This window comes from Mytilus californianus, unplaced genomic scaffold, assembly GCF_021869535.1.
Source record: "Mytilus californianus isolate M0D057914Y unplaced genomic scaffold, xbMytCali1.0.p SCAF_7, whole genome shotgun sequence".
NCBI classification, from domain to species: Eukaryota; Metazoa; Mollusca; class Bivalvia; order Mytilida; family Mytilidae; genus Mytilus; species Mytilus californianus.
In genome coordinates, this window is record NW_026262723.1 from 40,727,440 (window position 1) to 40,748,353 (window position 20,914).

The 20,914-nt window shown below is 32.9% G+C and overlaps 1 protein-coding gene across 1 annotated transcript in view; it reads left to right on the forward strand.

Moving 5' to 3' along the window:
• LOC127710295 (ionotropic receptor 25a-like) overlaps positions 1-11,135 on the forward strand; it is a 31,024-nt gene extending 19,889 nt beyond the window's left edge. Inside the window, exons 6-13 of the mRNA XM_052216091.1 lie at positions 1,420-1,503; positions 1,969-2,076; positions 2,767-2,859; positions 3,174-3,365; positions 4,730-5,048; positions 7,741-8,296; positions 9,188-9,428; positions 10,791-11,135. Of these exons, the coding sequence (XP_052072051.1) occupies positions 1,420-1,503; positions 1,969-2,076; positions 2,767-2,859; positions 3,174-3,365; positions 4,730-5,048; positions 7,741-8,296; positions 9,188-9,428; positions 10,791-10,907 (1,710 nt within the window). The 3' untranslated portion in view covers positions 10,908-11,135. The remainder of the gene's footprint in view (positions 1-1,419; positions 1,504-1,968; positions 2,077-2,766; positions 2,860-3,173; positions 3,366-4,729; positions 5,049-7,740; positions 8,297-9,187; positions 9,429-10,790) is intronic.
• The last annotated feature ends 9,779 nt before the right edge of the window (positions 11,136-20,914 follow it).

Genomic DNA, 20,914 nt, shown 5'->3' on the forward strand with positions numbered 1-20,914 from the left:
AACCTTTCGCAACAACACTTTGGTGCGTCCGTAGGTGGCCTGTTACAAGGCAACATTCCTGTCTTTATCCAACATACCATCTTTTTCCAGTGGTATTCTAAATTTCCCCTTTTTCATCCCGGTAGACCCACTTTGCATAGCCTATTTATGTAGTTTCTTTGTTCTCATTCTACGCATGACTTGAATATTTACCAATTGACATTTAGCACTCAATAATCAATTATCAATAAACCAATTCCTATATATGTAAAGTAATATTTATTTTAAATATAAATTACATTGGTATTGTACTGATATCGGTCGATATTGTCCTAAGCTTTCAGTAAATCATCAAATTATCAGGATACTTTTGTACGCCACACACGCGGATCGTCTACAAAAGACACATCAGTGACGCTCACATATTGAAAGGCAAAACCGCCATATAATGTACGAAGTTGGAGAGCATTGAGAATCCAAAATTCCGAAAACTATCAATTCCTCCTTTTGACTGACATGCAACAATAACGTAGTGCTTTTAGAGATGTTGTATAACGTACTAAGTATCGGGCGTATAAAGTATTTGTAATGGCGACGGAATATGTTTTATATTGGATATATCCCATTTACCAGAGAGAAAAAAATCCCAAATAAAAAAACTAGCTTCATTGTCATATTGTAAATGTATTGTCTTTTTGTCTGATAGATCCGATATTTAAAATAAAGTATAACTAAAGATGATTATCTGGACGTCTGTCAAGCCTACACAAATGCATGGGGTCTTCGGGAAAATGTTACAATATTGCGTAGGAATATTTAAAACAAAACAAACGAAAAGTTTGATTAAACTTGTAACTTCCTGAATTTCGCCCATAACACAAAATTTCCTCCAGCAGGGTTTTGAAAAAGAATGACTAAAATTTGACACGACAAATTTGTAGGGTCACATGACGAATTGGTTGACCAATACGAGGTGTCGGTGTGTCAACTTACGAAAGACATTTTGTCCTGGTCTTCGATCTTAAAATACCAGAATACATGTAGTTGTGTGATCTGCAAATTTGCCGATTGTTTTATGCTCCCTATCGTGACATAGACAATAGATGCATGCATAGTAGGAGACGCTTACCCCGACGAGGCACAAGGTCTCTCTACGTTTTGGGTTCATGCAATTCCCTCAATTTCTAAAATCAAGATTTGTACTAAAATGGATTTACAAGTTTTGAACATGTGCAAACTACGGTTACCTCTTATTTAGCATTACAATGTTAATATTGTAATTAAGTGCTTCTTTCTAAGCTTTTTAGGGTTGTAAAAGCGTAGTGTTATGAAATGAATAAAAAATATTGAATCAAACGAAAAACTTGATGGTTGAACGTGCTGTACCGAGATTAAAATCAAAGTATTGCTTATGTTTAAAAAGAAAAGTTTTTCTTACAGGTAGATGAGCATATATACGATTTGTATCTTTCAAAGTTATGGAAAGCGATTAACACTTATGTCGACAACACTTTATACGTAACTGTGAGTATTTTTTGTTTTTTTGTTTTCTTATTAGTATCTTATTATGACGACAAGGGATGCGATTGTCTCTTGGAAGATTAAAGTTTATTTGTGAAGTTGTTAATTTTTTTTAAGGGAAATAATTTGACAGATCCAATAAGAGACTTTTACGCTACACAGATAACTAAATCTGATATAACTTTGAATGATATACAATCGAGTGTTCTATATTTTTCCCAATATCAAAACGCGGACATGAACTTTGCATTCCCACTTCTCAACTTCGGAAAAAGCATTTGGTTGATTTTCAGTGACACCTGTAATGGTATCTGCATCTCTAATATTTTTTTTAAATTAGAATTTTTTTATATCATATTGCTAGAAGCATGACACATTGAACCTGAACTTTCTTTTACTTCTGGATAAATTTGCTAAGATCTGCTGTTAGTAACTGTAAATGTATATTCCTTTGTTTTCCTTATACAGCAAAATCTGAATGATTATTTAACAACAACAATAAACGCCAGCAATACCTCTTCCCAACTGAACATTATAAAATATAACAATAATGGAAGTGCTATGACTGAATCATTGGTAAGTATCATCATTGAATAATTTAATTTTGGATGTAACACGTCTTCTGATTGGCTGAAAGTGTTTTGTCTATCAGATCATAGACATATAATTTTGTCGTGACCGGGACGTCATCAACATTTTTATCATGGTTTACTCCTTGTTTAGAATTAAATTATAAGGAATGACTGTAATATTTTTTTCTGTCTATTCGAAATAACATACAAAATGTGGTGCACACTTTTAAATATTCCGCTACGCGGGTTATTCAGTGTGCATCACATTCTTTTATGTTATTTCTTCAAAGACAGATAAAATATTACAGTCATTCCTTAAATGGCTTAGTTTTTTACTATTATGCAGTCTAGTCTACAAAGGTCTGAGATTTGATTTTTTTATTGAATCTATCATGTATAAACACTTTATGAACACTTCTAGATGTATAATCAGTTTTCTTTGATGTTTTGTTGGGTTGCTGTTTCATTGGCATATAACCCGCATTTTCTTTCACACTAATATATATATGTTATCAGTTAAATGATGTTTACATTTCATAAACTATTTCTATGCATTATAAATCCTACTCATCCAATAAATAACATGTTCACAGGTGCTAACTTTAAATATCACCCTTGTCCAGTGGTTAAAAGTATCATATCAATTTCAACACTCCAATGGTCTGTCAAAATATATGTTATATAATTGATACAGATTGGCTATTGGACAAGATCGAATGGATTGTATACCACGGAGGTTGCTTTTTCCAACGTTACAGAAAATAGGTTAACTGTTGTTCTGATACATGTAAGTAAAATGAAAAAAGGGGGCGTGTAAAATTGTGCGCAACTAATTTAACTGATGAGATTTTTATACGACATTCCAAGAACAACATCAAAGTTAATTCAAAGCACGTTTGTTTTTTTTGTATGATTTTTGTAATGTTGTGGAAAAGTGGAATTTATAAAGCTTGATATTTCGTTTGTTTTTCTGTCTTTTTTGCAGTCTTTGCTAACTAAATTTGTTGCGTTTTAAGTTATTAAATTTGTCTTTTCATTCGATGTGTCGTATAAAAATACTTTCCTGTTAATCGTTATTAAAAAGCGTCACTGTATTTTTAGGAACCACCTTTTATAACTAAAATAGAAACAGCAGACGGTGTACGATATGAAGGTTATACAATTGATATACTAGATGAGATAGCAAGAAGACTTAATTTTGAGTACTCTTTTCACTATGTTCCGGATGGAGAATATGGTGTTCTACGTTCTGATGGAACTTGGTCTGGTATCATTGGTGAAGTTGCAAGAGGGGTAAGTGAAATTATTTTTAAAGATGCATAAGAAAATGAGGCGAATGAAAGAGAATCGAAGGATACCAAAGGAACTATAGCTATAGCTAAAAAGAAAAAAGACCAACAGTACACAAAACACAACATAGAAAACTAAAGACTGAGCAACACGAACCCCATCAAAAACTGGGGGTAATCTCGGGTGATCCGGAAGGGTAAGCAGATCCTGCTCCACATGTGGCACCCGTCGTGTTGCTCATGTAAGTACAAACCCGGTGATAAGTCTTATTCGGTAGGTCACATTCGGAGAAAAGGGGACGGAATTACAGTTACGACAATTGGAACATATCCGTCGTCATCTGTGATACAGATATTCCATTACGGTCAACTAACTCGTGATGGCTTTATATTATTTTCTTAAGTTCAGTTTTCTTATAGAAGAGAGTATCTGCTTACCCTTTTGGAACACTCGAGGGTTTTAATGGGGTTCGTGTTGTTCCGTCTTTAGTTTTTTATGTAGGCTTAAGTATGCTGTTATTTATATTTTACGTATTTTTTTTGGTTTAGACATTCTTTTGTTGGTCTCTTTCGATTTATAAATTTTAATTCCCTCCTTGTTACCTTCCACCTTTTTTCTGCTTCTATCAAAGTGTATACTAATTGTTAAATGCAATCTTTTTAACAATACAAGCAGATATTTAGACGATATTTTCTGTAAACTATTCAAAGTTTTTGTAAATATATTGCTCAGTCTTTAGTTTTCTATGTTGTGTTTTGTGTACTGTTGTTTGTCTGTTGTTCTTTTTCTTTTTTAGCCATGGTGTTGTCAGTTTATTTTCGACTCAAGAGTTTGAATGTCCCTTTGGTATCTTTCGCCTCTCTTATAAACATGCAATCTATACTACAGATCTTGTTGTTACTAAACAAAATATCAATAGTTACTGATGTACCTTTTAGACCTTGATATTAGAATTGCGTACCAAACTTTATGATCAACGGGACGACTTTTCCTTTTCTTATAACTTACAAAGTTTTCGGTCACAATACCTTGGCAATCATAATAGTGAAGGAATATATCTCCATAAAGAGGGACACAGTCAACTCTTGTCAGAATAACCTCTCAGTAAGTTTCAATTCTGAAAAAGGACTTGTATTGACTGCAACATTTTCAATTCAACTTTCTTCATTGAAAACAATAAATTTACTTAAGGGAGAAACCTGAAGTATACCATCGACCTTAGATTATTAAATGATAATCTCTCTGATAGATAAAAGAAATCTCTGTATGTGACAAAATGTTTGTATTGATTTTATCTTGATATTTAGTATAATATAAAAGTTAAGTTAATGAGAGCACTTGTCATTCAAAGATACTTTCTATTACAGGCTGCAGATATTGGAATTGGACCAATATCTGTAACGGCAGAAAGAGAGACAGTCATAGATTTCACAGCACCGTATTATGATTTTGCTGGGCTGCAATTACTCATGCGCGACCCAACAGTGTACAATGACATGTTTGCATTTGCGTCAGCTTTCACAGGGATAGTATGGGTTACATGGTTTAGTATTCAAATCAGCACGGCTGTGATACTTTACTTTTTCCATAGACTCCAGCTGAAAACGTTTGCTGCTAAACCACAGCATAATCCATTTAGCTTTAAAGAATGCGTATGGTTCGTTATGGGATCGATTACGTTAGCAGGTATATTGTACACGATTTTTTTTTTCTCTCCATAAGATAACTATCATACGGAAAGACCATTTAACTTTGGGGATGGGGGATAAGATTATGAATATTCATTTCATTCCGATTTTTTTGTACCACGCAATGATCAAATTATTATTTTCTGCAAAATGCGATTTAATTAAGTGCCAAAAACTCTAAATCAAAAATTATTTTTCCTTGTACATGATCAAAATATTTCTTCTACAAAGCTGAACATCAAATTTTTTTTAGTTAATAACCATATCCCCGAGTTAAATGGTAGTTCCTTGAATAAGTCTGCACGTACGGATGTCACTGCATCCTTTATTTGACAGTCACTGTGCACCAAAGCTGCACCCCTTTTTATTACAGGTATCTGTATATCAGTGTGTTTGCCACTGAGGTAGTGATGAATTATTGGTTAACATTTCGTCGTCAGAAATGCAAGCAATATGAAATGTTCTGAAACTATAATGTATAATACAATATATATATTCCTCGGTTAGTTAAAACAAAATTTTGATGATTGTTCTGGAAACCACCCCACAAACCAAATGCATGCATGCTTTTGTGGTCTTTGAGAGAAGAACAAACGTGGATTACAACTCCAGTAACAGTGATTAAATAATACAACCAAAAACAAAATAACTTGCTTGCATTTATCAATATACGAATAAGTAAAATAACAATACAATAGGAAAAAGGTTGTATTTTCAAATATATGGATAAATCACATGTTTTAGCAGTCTTTCAAAGTTACTTTTACAGGGCTGTCCTTCGCGGAAACATATACTTCTGTGTGAAAGTCTTTGAACTAATTATGCATTTTGAAACTTTTTTTTGTTCCAACGACGTAATGACGTAGACAAAAATATGTTAAAAACACTAGTGGGGAGTAATAGAAAGCTGTCTCATTGGCAATCATACTACATCTTCTTTTTTTATATGTAGATTGTTCTTGGTTGTTGTGTCATCGACGTATAACCTATATCTACTTTTATTCATATATTGAAAACAGTAGTGTGGATGAAGCAACAGTTTTAACAAATATCATAAAAGTATCGGAGTCTAAAAAATTGAAAACAACACGTTTAATAATTTTATGCGTCCGAAGCGCTTTTCTGGATTTACCTTCATCAGGAACGCTCAATGCCAAACATTTGAAATCCGAGGGATGTATAAGTACCGAAACAGTTGAAGAGCTATATGAAATAGTATTTGTATTATGCCTATTCTCGATAGTTGTTGATAGGTCCTCAACGATTAAGTTTTCACTTTACCTTCCGACAAAGACAGCAATACTCTCCGCTATTTATCAATAAATGCTATTCCTTTCCTTTCTATTCTATTAAAAAAACATTATGCACAAGTATTCTATTTATTGCATATACGAGTGGTAAAGTCTGTCATATTGCTACGTTGTTACATTGTAATTAAATAGGTCTCATTGTGTTTGTCCAGTTTTGGCTTCTCCAACTTTTAGCTCAGAATATTTTTAACACAGACGACAAAAAACTTTATTAACAGAACTAAAAAATTGACAGCGTATTGGAATTAGTAGAAAATACTAGCTTTATGGTCAAAACAAAACAAACAAGTTTATGAGACTGATTATATTTAAACACAAGAAAATTAACCTCAAATGAGTGACTAGTATGTTCAAGTTGTATAACAACGAGAAATTTTCTTGTAAACATTTAGTGCATCAATGAAAAATAATAAGGAACATGCAACTCAAAACCATGCATTTATTTTGCTGCATTCTAAAAGCATAAGAGATTAATCCGATTTGTAGTTGTTAAAGAACCTCGATATTAGTTTCTTGATATATTACATCTGAACACCAAAGAATGATGGTCTTTAAAGTCTGAATTACAAAATACCACACGAACATTTGCTGCACATGTTATTCAAGAAAACTGGAAAGTTGCTGCATACAAAATGAAAGTTCTCAACGAGAACTTCCTCTCTTTTGTCAGAAAGAATAGTTTTTCACCGACCCTTTTTGTCGATTTCTAGATGAGATCAACATGGTCAAGTTTTGAAGCGGACATTATGATATCCTTTAAAGCTCAATGGGATCATTATGCTCGCCAAAATTTGAATTTTTCAACACAGACATCGAGCGCACTTTGTTGGTTTAGGAAAGCCGACTATCTGTTGAAAAACATTTCTAACAAACATAAAATGGACATCTTTATATCAGTTTAAATCAGAGTGGTGATAACAAAATAAAACTAGTTCAAAAACTTTTAGACTTTTTTATCGGCAATGTCGTATTATTTTATGAAACAAACTTGTCACGATTCTTACTCGATCTGGAATGAAGTTTAGAATGAGCAAAGTTTATATCCGAAAAGGCGATAACTCTGACGAAAATTGACATGAACAGATCCAGCAGTGAGGCAAAGGGCTTTGATAATTTTTAAGTGTGATTTTAAATATACTTAAAAATGATATTGTCAACATCGTTATCCAATATGGATAACGATTGTACTATTCACAAGACTTTGATGCCGGGGCCTTTTATAGCCGACGATACGGTACGGGTTTTTCTCATTGTTGAAGGCCGTACGGTTGCCTATAATTGCTTACATCCACTTTATTTGAACTTTGGTGGATAGTTGTCCCATTGGCGATCATACCTCATCTCCTTATTTTTATTTTGATTATTTCCTTTTAATTTTAGGTGCTGATCGCAGTCCAATTACATTTTCTAGTAGAATTTTAGTTGCTGGATTTTGGTTTTTTTGTCAAATAATGATGGGAACATATACAGCCAATTTGGCCGCTTTTATGACGTCATCACGTTTGAGTTACTCGATAGAATCATTGGAGGATTTATCAACACAGACATCGATATCATATTCTGTTTTAAAGGGAACTGTTGGTGAAACATACTTCAGTAGAATGGCTAATATAGAAAAGAATTTTTACGATTTGTGGAAAGAAATGAGCTATGAATCTGATAATGTTGGCAATTTTGCTGTATGGGAATATCCTCTAGGAGAAAAGTATACGAAGATATGGAATGCAATTCAATCCACAGGTCTAGTCCAAACAACAGACGATGGTATTCAAAGGCTTGTATCTGACAATTTCGCATACATTCACGAAACACCCATGATTAAGTATCAAATGAATAAACAGTGTGGACTTCTTACAATCGGTAGTCCATTTAGTTCAAAACCGTATGCGCTAGTTTTACAGCAAAACTCTCCGCTTCTGGATTCAATATCGAAAACGTAAGTATATGTTACTGTACAAAAAAAGTAAGGATACAATATCCAATGCTGGACGTTTCGACGATTTCGGATTTTAATTTAAAACGTGTTGAAAGATAGCCCTTCTGAGTGGCCATGATGTTGTCTATTTTTATTTGAATTATTTTGATGGCCCATTTGTATCTTCTCCCCTTTTCCTATCGGAAATGACGGCGTATTTATAACTTACTATCGCAAATATCCGGTTCCTTAGCCCCGCTTCGCGTCTCTAGGTAAACTCAATTTCCGATAGGAAAAACTATGTTTTACGAAGACCATGCTTAAAATACAATACAGTTATCTTTTAATTGCAATTAGATAACTGTATGCCGTATTTACTGAGAATTTATTTTTGGAGTTAAACAAATGAACTTGATAAGATTTAGATTAACTCATTGTGTTTCTGTTCATATTACCAAATATAATAATCTGTTTTGGCAATTGAATATTATATAAGAATACATCTAATTAAAAAAAAAAAACGAGATAAATATAAATACCCTAAAAACACTTTTAAATCAGTTTCATATGTTTAATATAGCGTTCAAATATAGATTGATCGTGAAGATTTTAAATACATTTGGTCTTTTCATAGAAAATAGTTTCTTACACATGCGGAATAGAGAAAGAAAAGCATGCGCTACTTTTGCATTTGATCAAGCTGAAACATAGCTATCTTTGTTAACGCCTTCGTCATTTTGGTCTTTGTTTGTTTTATTCCCAATCGTACCACATTTTCTTATATTTATATTATTAATCTGCAATATGCATTCGCAAATATTTTAGAAATCACTTGCTTCTTCAATTGCAAAATTGTTTGGCTGTCGTTTTATTTTTATTTAATAAAGTAAAGTTATGATCATATTCTTTCAGAATATTACAAATGCAATCAGAAACAATTATAACAGAGCTTAAAGACAAGTGGTGGAAGAATAGTACGATTACCTGTCCATCCACTGAAGGGAACCAGGGATTATCTATGGAAGCCGTTGGTGGCATATTTATCGTCATGGCAATTGGATGTGGAATAAGCTTTCTTATACTATTCATTGAGCTGTCTTGGACGAGATACAAAAGTGTAAAGCAAATCAATAAGATTAAGGAAAACGAAAATGTAAGAAAAGTGTAAAATATTTTAACAAGAATTTTGATAGAAATACGGGTTCTATATATCAAAATATATGGGCAAAATTAAACAATCATAGTAAATAGATACGAACATACGCAATACCAAATACATAGGAAGGAATATAATGACATATTAGAGAAACACACCAGCGAAATAGTAATCTACACCAAACGTGAGAAATAAATTTAGTTAAAACGTATGTACATGTATAGGGGAATGAGAGTTGTCTCTCTTCCTAAAGAATATTTTGTAGTTACAGTTGTGCATTAGGATTTCTAATTTATACGCAGGTGGATATTTGACTCTTTGGCAACCATACCACATCTCCTCCTTTTTAAAATAAAGTATATTCATAACGTACGTCAGCTATTCAGAATTCTCTATTAAGTATTTATACATGTATTTGCATATGTATTTAGCTTATATTTTTTATTTTCATATATTTATATCCCATGATAAGCGTATAAATCCGAATAAGTGTCCAAGAATCGTCTTCCCGAAATGACTCATCAGGTACGCTCCAACGTTTGAGAACATTAAATCTTCGGACTTAAAACGAACAGCCATTAGTTCTGGCCAGACGTGGCTGCATAATTATGCACCCCCCATATCTAAACAGACACCCTTGTATGATTGGGATAGTAACCCTTATTCAGCTTAATTAAGTCCTGCCCAATTGGTGTACCCACAGAGGACCTCGATATGATCACACAATACTTATATTTCCTTAAGACACGACAAGTTTTATACATTCTTTTGACAAAACAAGTTAAATGCATTATTTTGACAAAACAAATTAAATGCAGTGTATCTAATAACAATCCCTCTATTTTTTTAATTGTTGAGTCATCAAATTGTCAACTCTATGAATAATATATAAATTTACATTCTATATGACAATCTTTGTTTAACGTAATCATCTATCTGCATTTTGGTTTGAAGTTGTGGTATAATTAAGGTAAAAATAACCAAGTCCCTATAATTATATACATGTCTTATGTATCTGATGTTAAAAATTATCTTTGATTGTGTACAATAAAAGTGCATTAATTTTAAGGTTTAATCCACCATTTTCTACATAAGGAAATGCCTGTACCAAGTCAATATTATGACCCAAGTCAAGATTATGACAATTGTTTTTCATTCGTATGATGTGTTTGAGCCATTTGATAAGGGACTTTCCGTTTTTGAATTTTCCTTGGAGTTCGGTATTTTGGTTATTTTACTTTTTACAAATAACAGTAAGTTACAAAAATAAATAAAAAGGAAATAAAAGAGGTAAAGAGTATTTTAGTTGTTTTATGATGTTAGAGAATTCTACCAAATAATATGCTTGTTTCGTTGCAGAAGATGGAAATGAAAGACAACCATGCATTTGAGGACAAAGATGAGCTGGGAGTTCCACGTAAAACTGATGAAGATAACCTATCGATTATAGATTTGAACAAATACGGTTATATCTGACTGTTATGAGATACATGTAACTTTCTTATAAAACATTATACAATCTATGTTCATCACGAATCTAATTTATTTATTTTTCAAAAATGATTTTGTAAATTTTGTGTTATGAGATAAATTTCTTGTAAATCTTTAAACTATCAATGTTCATCACTAATCTAATTTATTTAATTTTCAAAAATCTTTTTTGTAGATTTTGCCTTTGTAATAAATCTTAGAAAATGTTGTCAATTTATGGTACCTTTGCTTAATGCTTACAAAATTAAATGCACACAATCTAAGAAAGTATAAAACGGAAACAATGTATACTAGGGGGTGTTGAACGACCTTGACTACACATAAGGGTCTCGCACGGTCGGCTAAAAAACAATGTATAACAAAAATATATATATCAGACATATTAGTAAATCAATATTACTATTTCCATTCAAGGATTACCACCCTATTATTTATCAAAGAGTAATTCATGCAATTACGTAATTTATAACTGTCTTTCGAACTTCCTTCCCCTGTTTAATATATTTTTCTTATCTATCTTTTGAGTAAATTTCCTTATTACCTCTTCTATTTAAAGCATTTTTGCACATTCCCACAAAATCTAATATTGTTTATTTGTGCTGCCTCTCTATTCTCATTTCCGCTAGGACTACATAAGGGCAAAATCGAATATTATAGTTTGTGTAACTTCTCACTTCCAGTACCTTTTATTAGTGGAGTGACATTGAGCATATCATTTAATGTTCCATGCATATACATTACATAGGGCTTTATCAAACACCATTTGAAAGTTTTGTCGTCCATACTCTGTTTTGACCGGTCGTTAGTATTTGTACAATAGTAAGAAATCACATCTAGACACGCAATTTTCTAGAAACAGATAATTGACATATTGCAACTACATTGTCTCTTAGCCTATATCCAATTTTTCATTTTCATAAGTATGATAAAAACGGATCATACCTATGATAAAAAGCAAAAAATATCAACAGACACAAAAAAAAAAAAAAAATACAGTCCTCAAAAGACTTGAAATGAAACCAAACCCAACCGAATATTGCGAATGTGAACTCATGTGTTCTTGATAATGTAAGCATATCCTCCTCTGTTACATTCTTTACCAACAAAACAATACCGTTATTTCGGATTCGTTGATAAAATGCAACGGACCATTCAGTGCTTGCAAACGCTTGCTGTTATAAAGTTTTTGAAATGATTTTAAATTAAGGAATAAATCTCCGTCATTCAAAGCTCTGATTTCTGATTTGGATTTTGTTTGTATCCTTTTTATTCTTATGAGGCATTACATTCTGTAATATGTTTTGTATTTTGAATTTTTTTGGCCTCGAGCTTTACAGAAGTCTGAGACGTTAATTGTCGAAATGCGCATCTGGTGCAGTAAAATTGGTATCGTTAATGTTATTACCAGTACTTCGGTACTGGCATGAAAATATCGATATTGTTTGATTGAAATTTGCAGTTATACATTTTTGAAATCATTTTAAATTAAGGAATATATCCCTCTCATGCAAGGCTCTGATTCCTTGTCCGGATTTGGCTATGCGTTAGGTCCCTTTTGGTTTTGATCAGCTCTACAACGCTTGTAATAGCTTTTGGATTTTCAAACATTCTGAACTCAAGAATCACTGAAAAAACTTCAATTGTCGAAATGCGCATCGGGTGCAGTAAAACTGGTACCATTAATGTTGTAACTTATTTTAGTTACTAATTAAGGTAAAAGCAAATCATTTGACATCTCAATAAGAACATCAAAATTCCTTTGAAAAACAAAAATATTTTCACTGTTTAAAACTTATTAAATACGTTGCACGTTAAAACGTTTTTGTAATAACCGAAGGAGGCGTCCGTAGGTAGTGTCCGCCATTTATCCCGATTTACTAACAATACAGAATACTAACATTACAGAACCTACTTATTGTATAAATTATTTTTTTCTTTTCGTCCTTATAATGCATGAAATATTTGGACGATAACATAACAACAATCAATCTGCTGTAAATGCTTTTCTTGTCAAAACTTATCTTTAGAGTAAAACATGCTTGTCTCAGAACTCAATCACATCCCCGAAATAATAGCATGAACCGCACAATATAAATATTTAAAAAAAAATAAATGAAAACATTTAACACTTTGCTGATTAAAAGGAAGATTATACTAAGGGACTTGTTAAAGAAGAATGCCATGGTCAAAAGAAAACGAAACGAACAGACAAACAAAGGCCTGTCAAAGTACTATAATTGTAATGAAAAATGTTATATTTCAGTTGAATAGTTAATCTAAAGTTAGATAAATAAGTGGTGAATGTTAACATTTAGTCTATTCATACAAACTAAGGAAAAATCGCCTTGGTTTAAAAGAAAGGCTCCCTTTCCATTTTTCAAGAATACAGAAAATGGCACCTACCAATAAACTCTTAAAAAAATTATAATGGGGTTAAGGATATACTAGCATGTGACTTTTTGGTTAATTAATACAATTGTAGATGAATTAAGCAATAGAGGTTATCACTACCGATAGCCTTCATTGGTGACGTTCAACGTATTGTTTTGAGTTAAGGACATGGGGCGTTCAGTATCATAATATATGTTATGAATTAATTGTCCTAAAGAGGAAAAAATTACCAATGGGCAATTAAAATTCCATAGGCCAAATAAAACACAAAAACAGACAGCAGTAGAAAGAACAAAAACATTTAGGTCAACAAATATTACGTAGACAACTAATATTTGAGCAACACGAACCCCACTAAAACCCGGAGTGGACTCAGGTGCTTCGAAAGGATAGACATTTCCTGCTTAACTGAATTTGCGGATTTCAAGCTCAATGTGATAAACAAAGGCACCAAACACTAAATTATTGTATGAACGGATATCATAATACAATAAACGGAACGGTTCCTGCATTAAGTCTGTCTCACAAGAATTAAGGATTAGGTCGACAAGATTAGAAGCACAGTTGTTCCCATAAGAATGCAGCTCTTTATAGCTTGCTGTTCGGTGTGAGCCAAGGCTCCGTGTTGAAGGCCGTACTTTGACCTAAAATGGTTTACTTTTACAAATTGTGACTTGGATGGAAGTTGTCTCATTGGCACTCATACCACATCTTCTTATATCTATGTCTGTTGAGAAACGCTTTCCATTAAAGCAACACATAGGATGTCAATAATAAAAAGAAAAAATTGATGTCAGTTTTGGTAAACTTTTCGTGTGAATCGGAGCTGTTTTCTCTTACTTAGCATGAGTTATCCCTTCCCAAATCAATATACTTGTTTGTGCGCTGGATCATGTATATTTTGCGTTGTCTTTTGAAATGTTTATAATTTGAAGATTTTCTAAAATATAAATATACACCAGCGGTAACCTGAATTATTGATAAAATAAATCTCTGATTTACTTGGTAAACAACCTACTGTTATAAGGAACACAATTCAATTGAAATACTGAAAATAGGCAGGAAAGTTGGTCGTTGGAATACAACGTTTGTCCTGATAGTAGGTATGCATTGTTGGCAGTATTTCGAATTCAGATTACAGTCAATCATGTTTATTTATGAAACAAAACTGAACTACTTCTTTCAGTGTGTCTTAAGCTTTCAATTAAGAATGCGGAATGCTGGTGTAAAGCATAAAAAGTCAAATATATTGATACTTTGGAAAAGAAGGAATAGTTAGATTGTTTTTCGTATTAACATCTGATTCACTACGCCTCCAGAGTAGGTAGTTTCACAGCAAGTCTGAAGTTGGGTTAACATTGTCATGATTGTGATAACCTGGAAGTTAAAATTTGGAAACAAGTTTGATGGAGCATTTGACAGACCCAGAACGACTTTGAATATTCAGTGAATATAAATCATGTAAATACCAGATCGTGAAATCAAAAGATATTGCTAGTTTTTTTTCATTCTTCTCGAGAACCCTTTTATAAATCTGTTTGATATAAGTAAGGAACAAATCGCCGACGTGGTTCCATAGGTGTGCAGATTGTCTGTTGAAAACAAGTCCATCGATCGTATTAAGTGTTTGCCATGTAACTCCACCTTTTAGCAAATATGATTTTCTTCCCGGTACATACTTAGTCTATAATACATAAAAAAAAACTATTGGTCAAAAGCGAACTTGATTAAGATTTTTATAGAAACAAATGTTGTGCGCACGGAAATGCAGTCGTTTGCTGTTTAGCACGTATAGAATTGAGAATGGGAACGATGAATGTGCAAAAAAGACAACAATCCCGACCAAAGAGTAGAAAAACCCAAGGCCACCAATGGGTCTTCAACGCAGCGAGAACATACCGCACCCGGAGTCGACCTACAGCTGGCCCCTAAAAGTCCAACGAAATGGACGCCAAACTAATCTCCGTAACATATAATTGAACAAAAAAAAAATTAAAAAAAACAACAGGTATTCATTTGGAACATTTAATCTGACAATACGAATTTAAAATGGCAAGCAATTTTTAACATTTTAGTCAGATCCTAGATGACGTATGCATGCACCATGGAGACTCTATATTGGAAAATCTATTTCACAATGGTTGATTGTTTTCATTGCTTAAGATGCAGTTAACGATTTCTTAAATATACAAGATATCATGAATATCGGAAATATTGCCATGATATCATCTCAAAATTACGTCTATCGTTCTAAATTGTATCTGCAGATATCTTTGTCTTAGTCTAACGTTAGTTCAGAATTGTCTTATCATCAAATGTCAAGAGTAAATAGTAGAAACTATTCAAGACCTTTTGACAGTCTTATCTATATATCAATTCAATTTGTTTTTCTTTAAAGTTGGGAATGTTTATTATACTCTTTACATTTCTGTTTCAGGAACACAGTGGACTCCTGACGCCTACGTCAATCAGATGCAATGCAAACTCGACGGAAAATGTGTGTCTGTTGCAGACAATTTCTGAACTCAGAGGTGAAGTTGAAAAACTCAGCAACAGATTATCTACAGTTGAAAAAGGTAAATTATTATTATAAATATTGAATGACAGTAATCCTGCATTATTTTAGTTCAAGATTTGTCAAATTTCCCGAGTTCAGTTGCTAAAACAAGTACAAATTATTATTAATATTTACCGAATTACTAATTATTGACAAATTGTTTAAGTTCCAGTCTGCCTAAGAATCAGACAGTGGTGAAAACATGACAAATAAAAACCCGCTCAAGTTAACATTATTTTATGTTCGAAATGTATATTGGTGCATGAATATAATATTCGTTTCTGTTTTTTTTGTTCTGGTATTTCAAGATATAATTTAGTTGAAATGCATTAGAAATTAACAATTAAGGGATCTAACTCCGTAATTTGCTATCATTCTAACCAAAAGTTATCTATGGATTTTTCGAATTACCAGACACGCAGAAATGGAAGTTCTACCATTTCTAACTCAGGATGAGGGTAACTTCAAAATAGGTAGTTTAGGTCGGCGGGTTTTTTCGACCATGTTTTGATTTTCTTATAAATTGCCCGATTCTTATCAAGACTGGCACTTAAAATGAGAATGTAACAAAAAAAATAAGGTCATATCTAAATTTTAAAACTGCAAATTTTTATTTGTTTAGACAGATATTTCTTTCTATTAATATTATATTACTAAAAAAAGAAAGTTTTTGTACACGTGTTTAAAAAAATAAAAATTAGTCATTCAAGCATATAAATCATATTCCTCGTTTTTTGTTAAATTTGAAGGATCATAAGTTGAAAGGTTTGGAAAATATATATCGTGCGATGCCAAAAGAGTGTTTTACCCAGTGTGTTCATGTGCCTGTTAAAAATCAGGAACCCCATTAGTGGTTGTCTTTTTGTCATGTCTTAATTTGTGTTTTGGACATTTGAAGAACTAGGTGTTAATGTTCACAACTGTTTTTTTAAAACTCGAAGCGATTTAAAAGACATTGAAGTTACGCGCGTCCGCTTTCCGATGTATAAGCGTGTATCTTTGGTGAGTTTTGACACAATATGTTGACACCTTTTTATTGTTAAAGACCGTTTGTTGACCCCTGGATTGTCCTTTGTGATGTTTGAATGCTGTCTTATTTCCGTTTACTCTGCATCTTATTTCATTCACAGGATGTAGAAATACACTTGCAGGATTTATTAATTTAACTTATGAGATCAAAATGAATGCTTTAATACAGACAATATTACATATCTTACATTTTAAGAAACAGTATAGTCGTCTGATCTGCAATTGTACGGAATGTGTCATATTCCCGATTGTGACATTTTTACATCTTTAGTGTGAATTCGCATGGCGGGTAATTCATGCATAGCAGGAGACATGTACCCTATCGACGCACCCGGCCTCGCTTCTTTTGGAGTTCATGCGATTCCCCCAGTTTCTGATTGTTACCTTGATTTCTCTTTCCAAATCAATTTTTCAAGATGTGAATATCTGTTAACTTTTGTTGCGTTAATTTAAAATAGAAATCACTGCAACAGAGGCTTCAACAAAATCTGTTTCCCGATTTCACTGATCGAGTACGTGCGAATTCAGTTTATCAATGTTGGGTCGAAATTGATCTAGTAACGAGTATAAAGAGAGACATTAATAACAAAATTCTATTTGATTTTTTTTTTGTGCAGCGTCTTCATGCCCAAACATCGCATTCATGGCTTCACCGAAACAAGCACTACTCGGTGTAAATAAAGGACAGCAACTCAAGTTTGACAACATGCATCTAAATAATGGAAATGCATATAAGCCATTTCATGGAAATTTCATCGCACCAGTATCAGGAACATATTTTCTAACGTATACTGCAACCACATCTGTAAACACCTTCGTTACAATATGTATCATGCGAAACGGTGCAATTATAGGAGAATTGATCAACAGTAATCCCAAAAATTACCCCAAAACAACAGAATCAGTCTTAGCACACTTAGATAAAGATGATGACGTTTGGTTGGAAACATGTAGACCGAGTGGCACTTCAGATATTGGCACCGGTCTTGGGTTTGAAAGTCACTTTGCAGGATTTCTTATCCATTGCGGTTAAAAAAAATCAAAAAATCATCTTATTTCTATAAGAGTATTTTTTTGTTGAGTATTTTGTACTGTTGTGTTTTATTGCACTCATTATGTAGACAGTCGGTGCTATTTCGGACCAATCAGATTATTTTGATTAAACATATGTCAAACATTCTACACATGAAAGGTTTTGTTTGTTCACATGTATTTATCAATTTTCAATGAGGGTTCTCTTTAAAAGACACGCTTTGGTTTATATGATTCTTTTTATTTCCCATCATATCCAAAAAAAACTTTTCAATCTGTTAAACACATACCATACTGTTTCAATTCATAAAATAATTTTTCTTTCTTGTGCCTGAAAAAGAGTGGCGAAGGATACCAAAGGGACATTCAAACTCATAAGTCGAAAATAAACTGACAACGCCATGGCTAAAAACAAAAAACAAAAACAGACAGACAAACAACAGTACACAAAACACAACACAGAAAACCAAAGATTGAGCAACACGAGCCCCACCAAAAACTGGGGGTGATCTCAGGTGCTCAGGGTAAACAGATCCTGCTCCACATGTGGCACCCGTCGTTTTGCTCATGTTAGTAAAAACCCGGTGATAAGTCTACTTCGGTAGGTCACATTCTGAGAAAAGGGGACGGAATTATAGTTGCGACAATTGGAACATATCCGTTGTCATCTTTGAAATGGATATTCCGTAACAGTTAACCAACTCGTGATGGCGTCCGTAAAATTTACAAACAAAAGATTTCAAACTCACCACTTGGAACTCTTGGTTTAATAGCTTCCTTGTGAGCAGCAACCTTCTATCTAGGAAATCATGGTAGGAAATACAAGCCCTGGAATATCGTATCAACTGGGAGATATATACTTACAATTGGGAAGCAGAAACCATCTTTAATGTCGTAAAGTTTTGTTTACAACAGACCATCATTGTAAATTTCTAGATGTAAGTCAAGATATGAGGCAGACTTAACTGTATCCTTTTTCTCAAGTTCGATGGGATAGATGCGTTCAACATAGTTACCAAAATCTGAATGATCAAGTGAGAGAACATCATCTATATAGCGGAAAGTGAAATTAAAGGATATTGATATCTTCTTTTCTTTCTTCCTAAGAGGTTCCTGTATGAAGTCAGCCCGTATATGAATAAAGGAACAAGTCAATAAGAAGATGAGCACAGTTGGCACCAACTGATTTTGTGTTTTAACAAGTATTCTGAATGGTTATACATGTAGCCGTTTTTATTATATTGATTTTGAATAACATATCAGTTTAGGTTTTTAAAGTCATATGAAACGAGTTTCTGGTGATTATCATGTTAAGAAAATTATTGAACCAATGAATGTATATGTCTACGGTTAGGGTAGTGTGGAGCGCTGACAAACGTGTTTAATCAAGCCACATTCTATAGTGCCTATCCCAGATCAGGAGCTTGTAATTCAGTGGTTATCGTCGGATATTTTCTGTCATACATGTTTTTGATTGTTCTGTCATGAAGTTGTTTTTTTTCATTTGAACTGTTTCACGTTTTGTCATATCTGATAATACGGTATGAGTTTTGTAATTGTTGAAGTCAGTGCGAGTCTCTGCAGTAATAGTAGTTGGTTTAACCATGTCATTTGAATCTATTTGATAGTTGTATTATTGGCGCTCCATATCACTTTGTTTGATATAAATATAGTTTTAAGTCTAATTAAGTCCCTATACCCGATATTATACATGACAGAGAAGATTAGCGCAAATTATATTTCAATCAGATGTATATAAATCTCTGAAAAAGGGAGATGATACAAATACATGTACCAAAGAATATGAAAATGTATTTAAAATATCAGTTCGGCGCACAATTCTACCAAACATGACATGTGCTATCAAAATGACGATATACGTTTAACGATCCTTTTTCAAGATGTGAGGAAGACTTATAAAAAAGAAGATGTGGTATGATTGCCAATGAGACAACTCTCCACAAGAGACCAAATGACAAAGAAATTAACAACTATATGTCACCGTACGGCCTTCAACAATGAGCAAAGCCCATACCGCATAGTCAGCTATAAAATAAACTGTATCTGTTGTATTCTCTATTTCGATGGGATAGATGCTATCCACATAGTCACCAAAAAATGAATTATGTAGCGAGAAGATAACATTCATATGGCGGAACGTGACGTTAGAGGATAATTCTAGCTTCTTTTCATTCTTCCTTAGAAGCTTCTGTATAAAGTCTGCCTCATATGAATAGAGGAATAAGTCGGCAAGAAGAGGAGCACTGTTGGTTTCCATGGAAATGCCGACTGTTTGTTCAAAAACACGTCACGAATATGATTTCAATCAAGAAATAAAGCATCTTGATAATGTCAGTTTCAATGAATTTTTTATTTGAATCAGAGTGATTTTTTTTTACAAAACACGAGTAACCCTACCTAAGACAAGATACTTGTATTTACATTGGCTATTTCTAGGACCAATTCTTTCAATCTGCTCTCTTTAATGGTACGAGTTTGTATCGTTATTTTCATAGCTTTAAGTTGCTAAATGTGTAAAAAAAAAAAAAATGTTCAGCTGCAAATGCAAAAACTGTCAAATGTAACATATAACTTATAAATATTTATTTGTCAAAATTTTCGTTTTTTCAAGCCATTTGAATATATTTTTTCCGCCATTTATAATTGCCATTGGGTTGAATATTAATAGAAGTTGATTTAACCATGTCATTTGAATCTATTTGATAGTTGTATTATTGGCGCTCCATATCACTTTGTTTGATATAAATATAGTTTTAAGTCTAATTAAGTCCCTATACCCGATATTATACATGACAGAGAAGATTAGCGCAAGTTATATTTCAATCAGATGTATATAAATCTCTGAAAAAGGGAGATGATACAAATACATGTACCAAAGAATATGAAAATGTATTTAAAATATCAGTTCGGCGCACAATTCTACCAAACATGACATTCATATGGCGGAACAAGGAAGCTATTA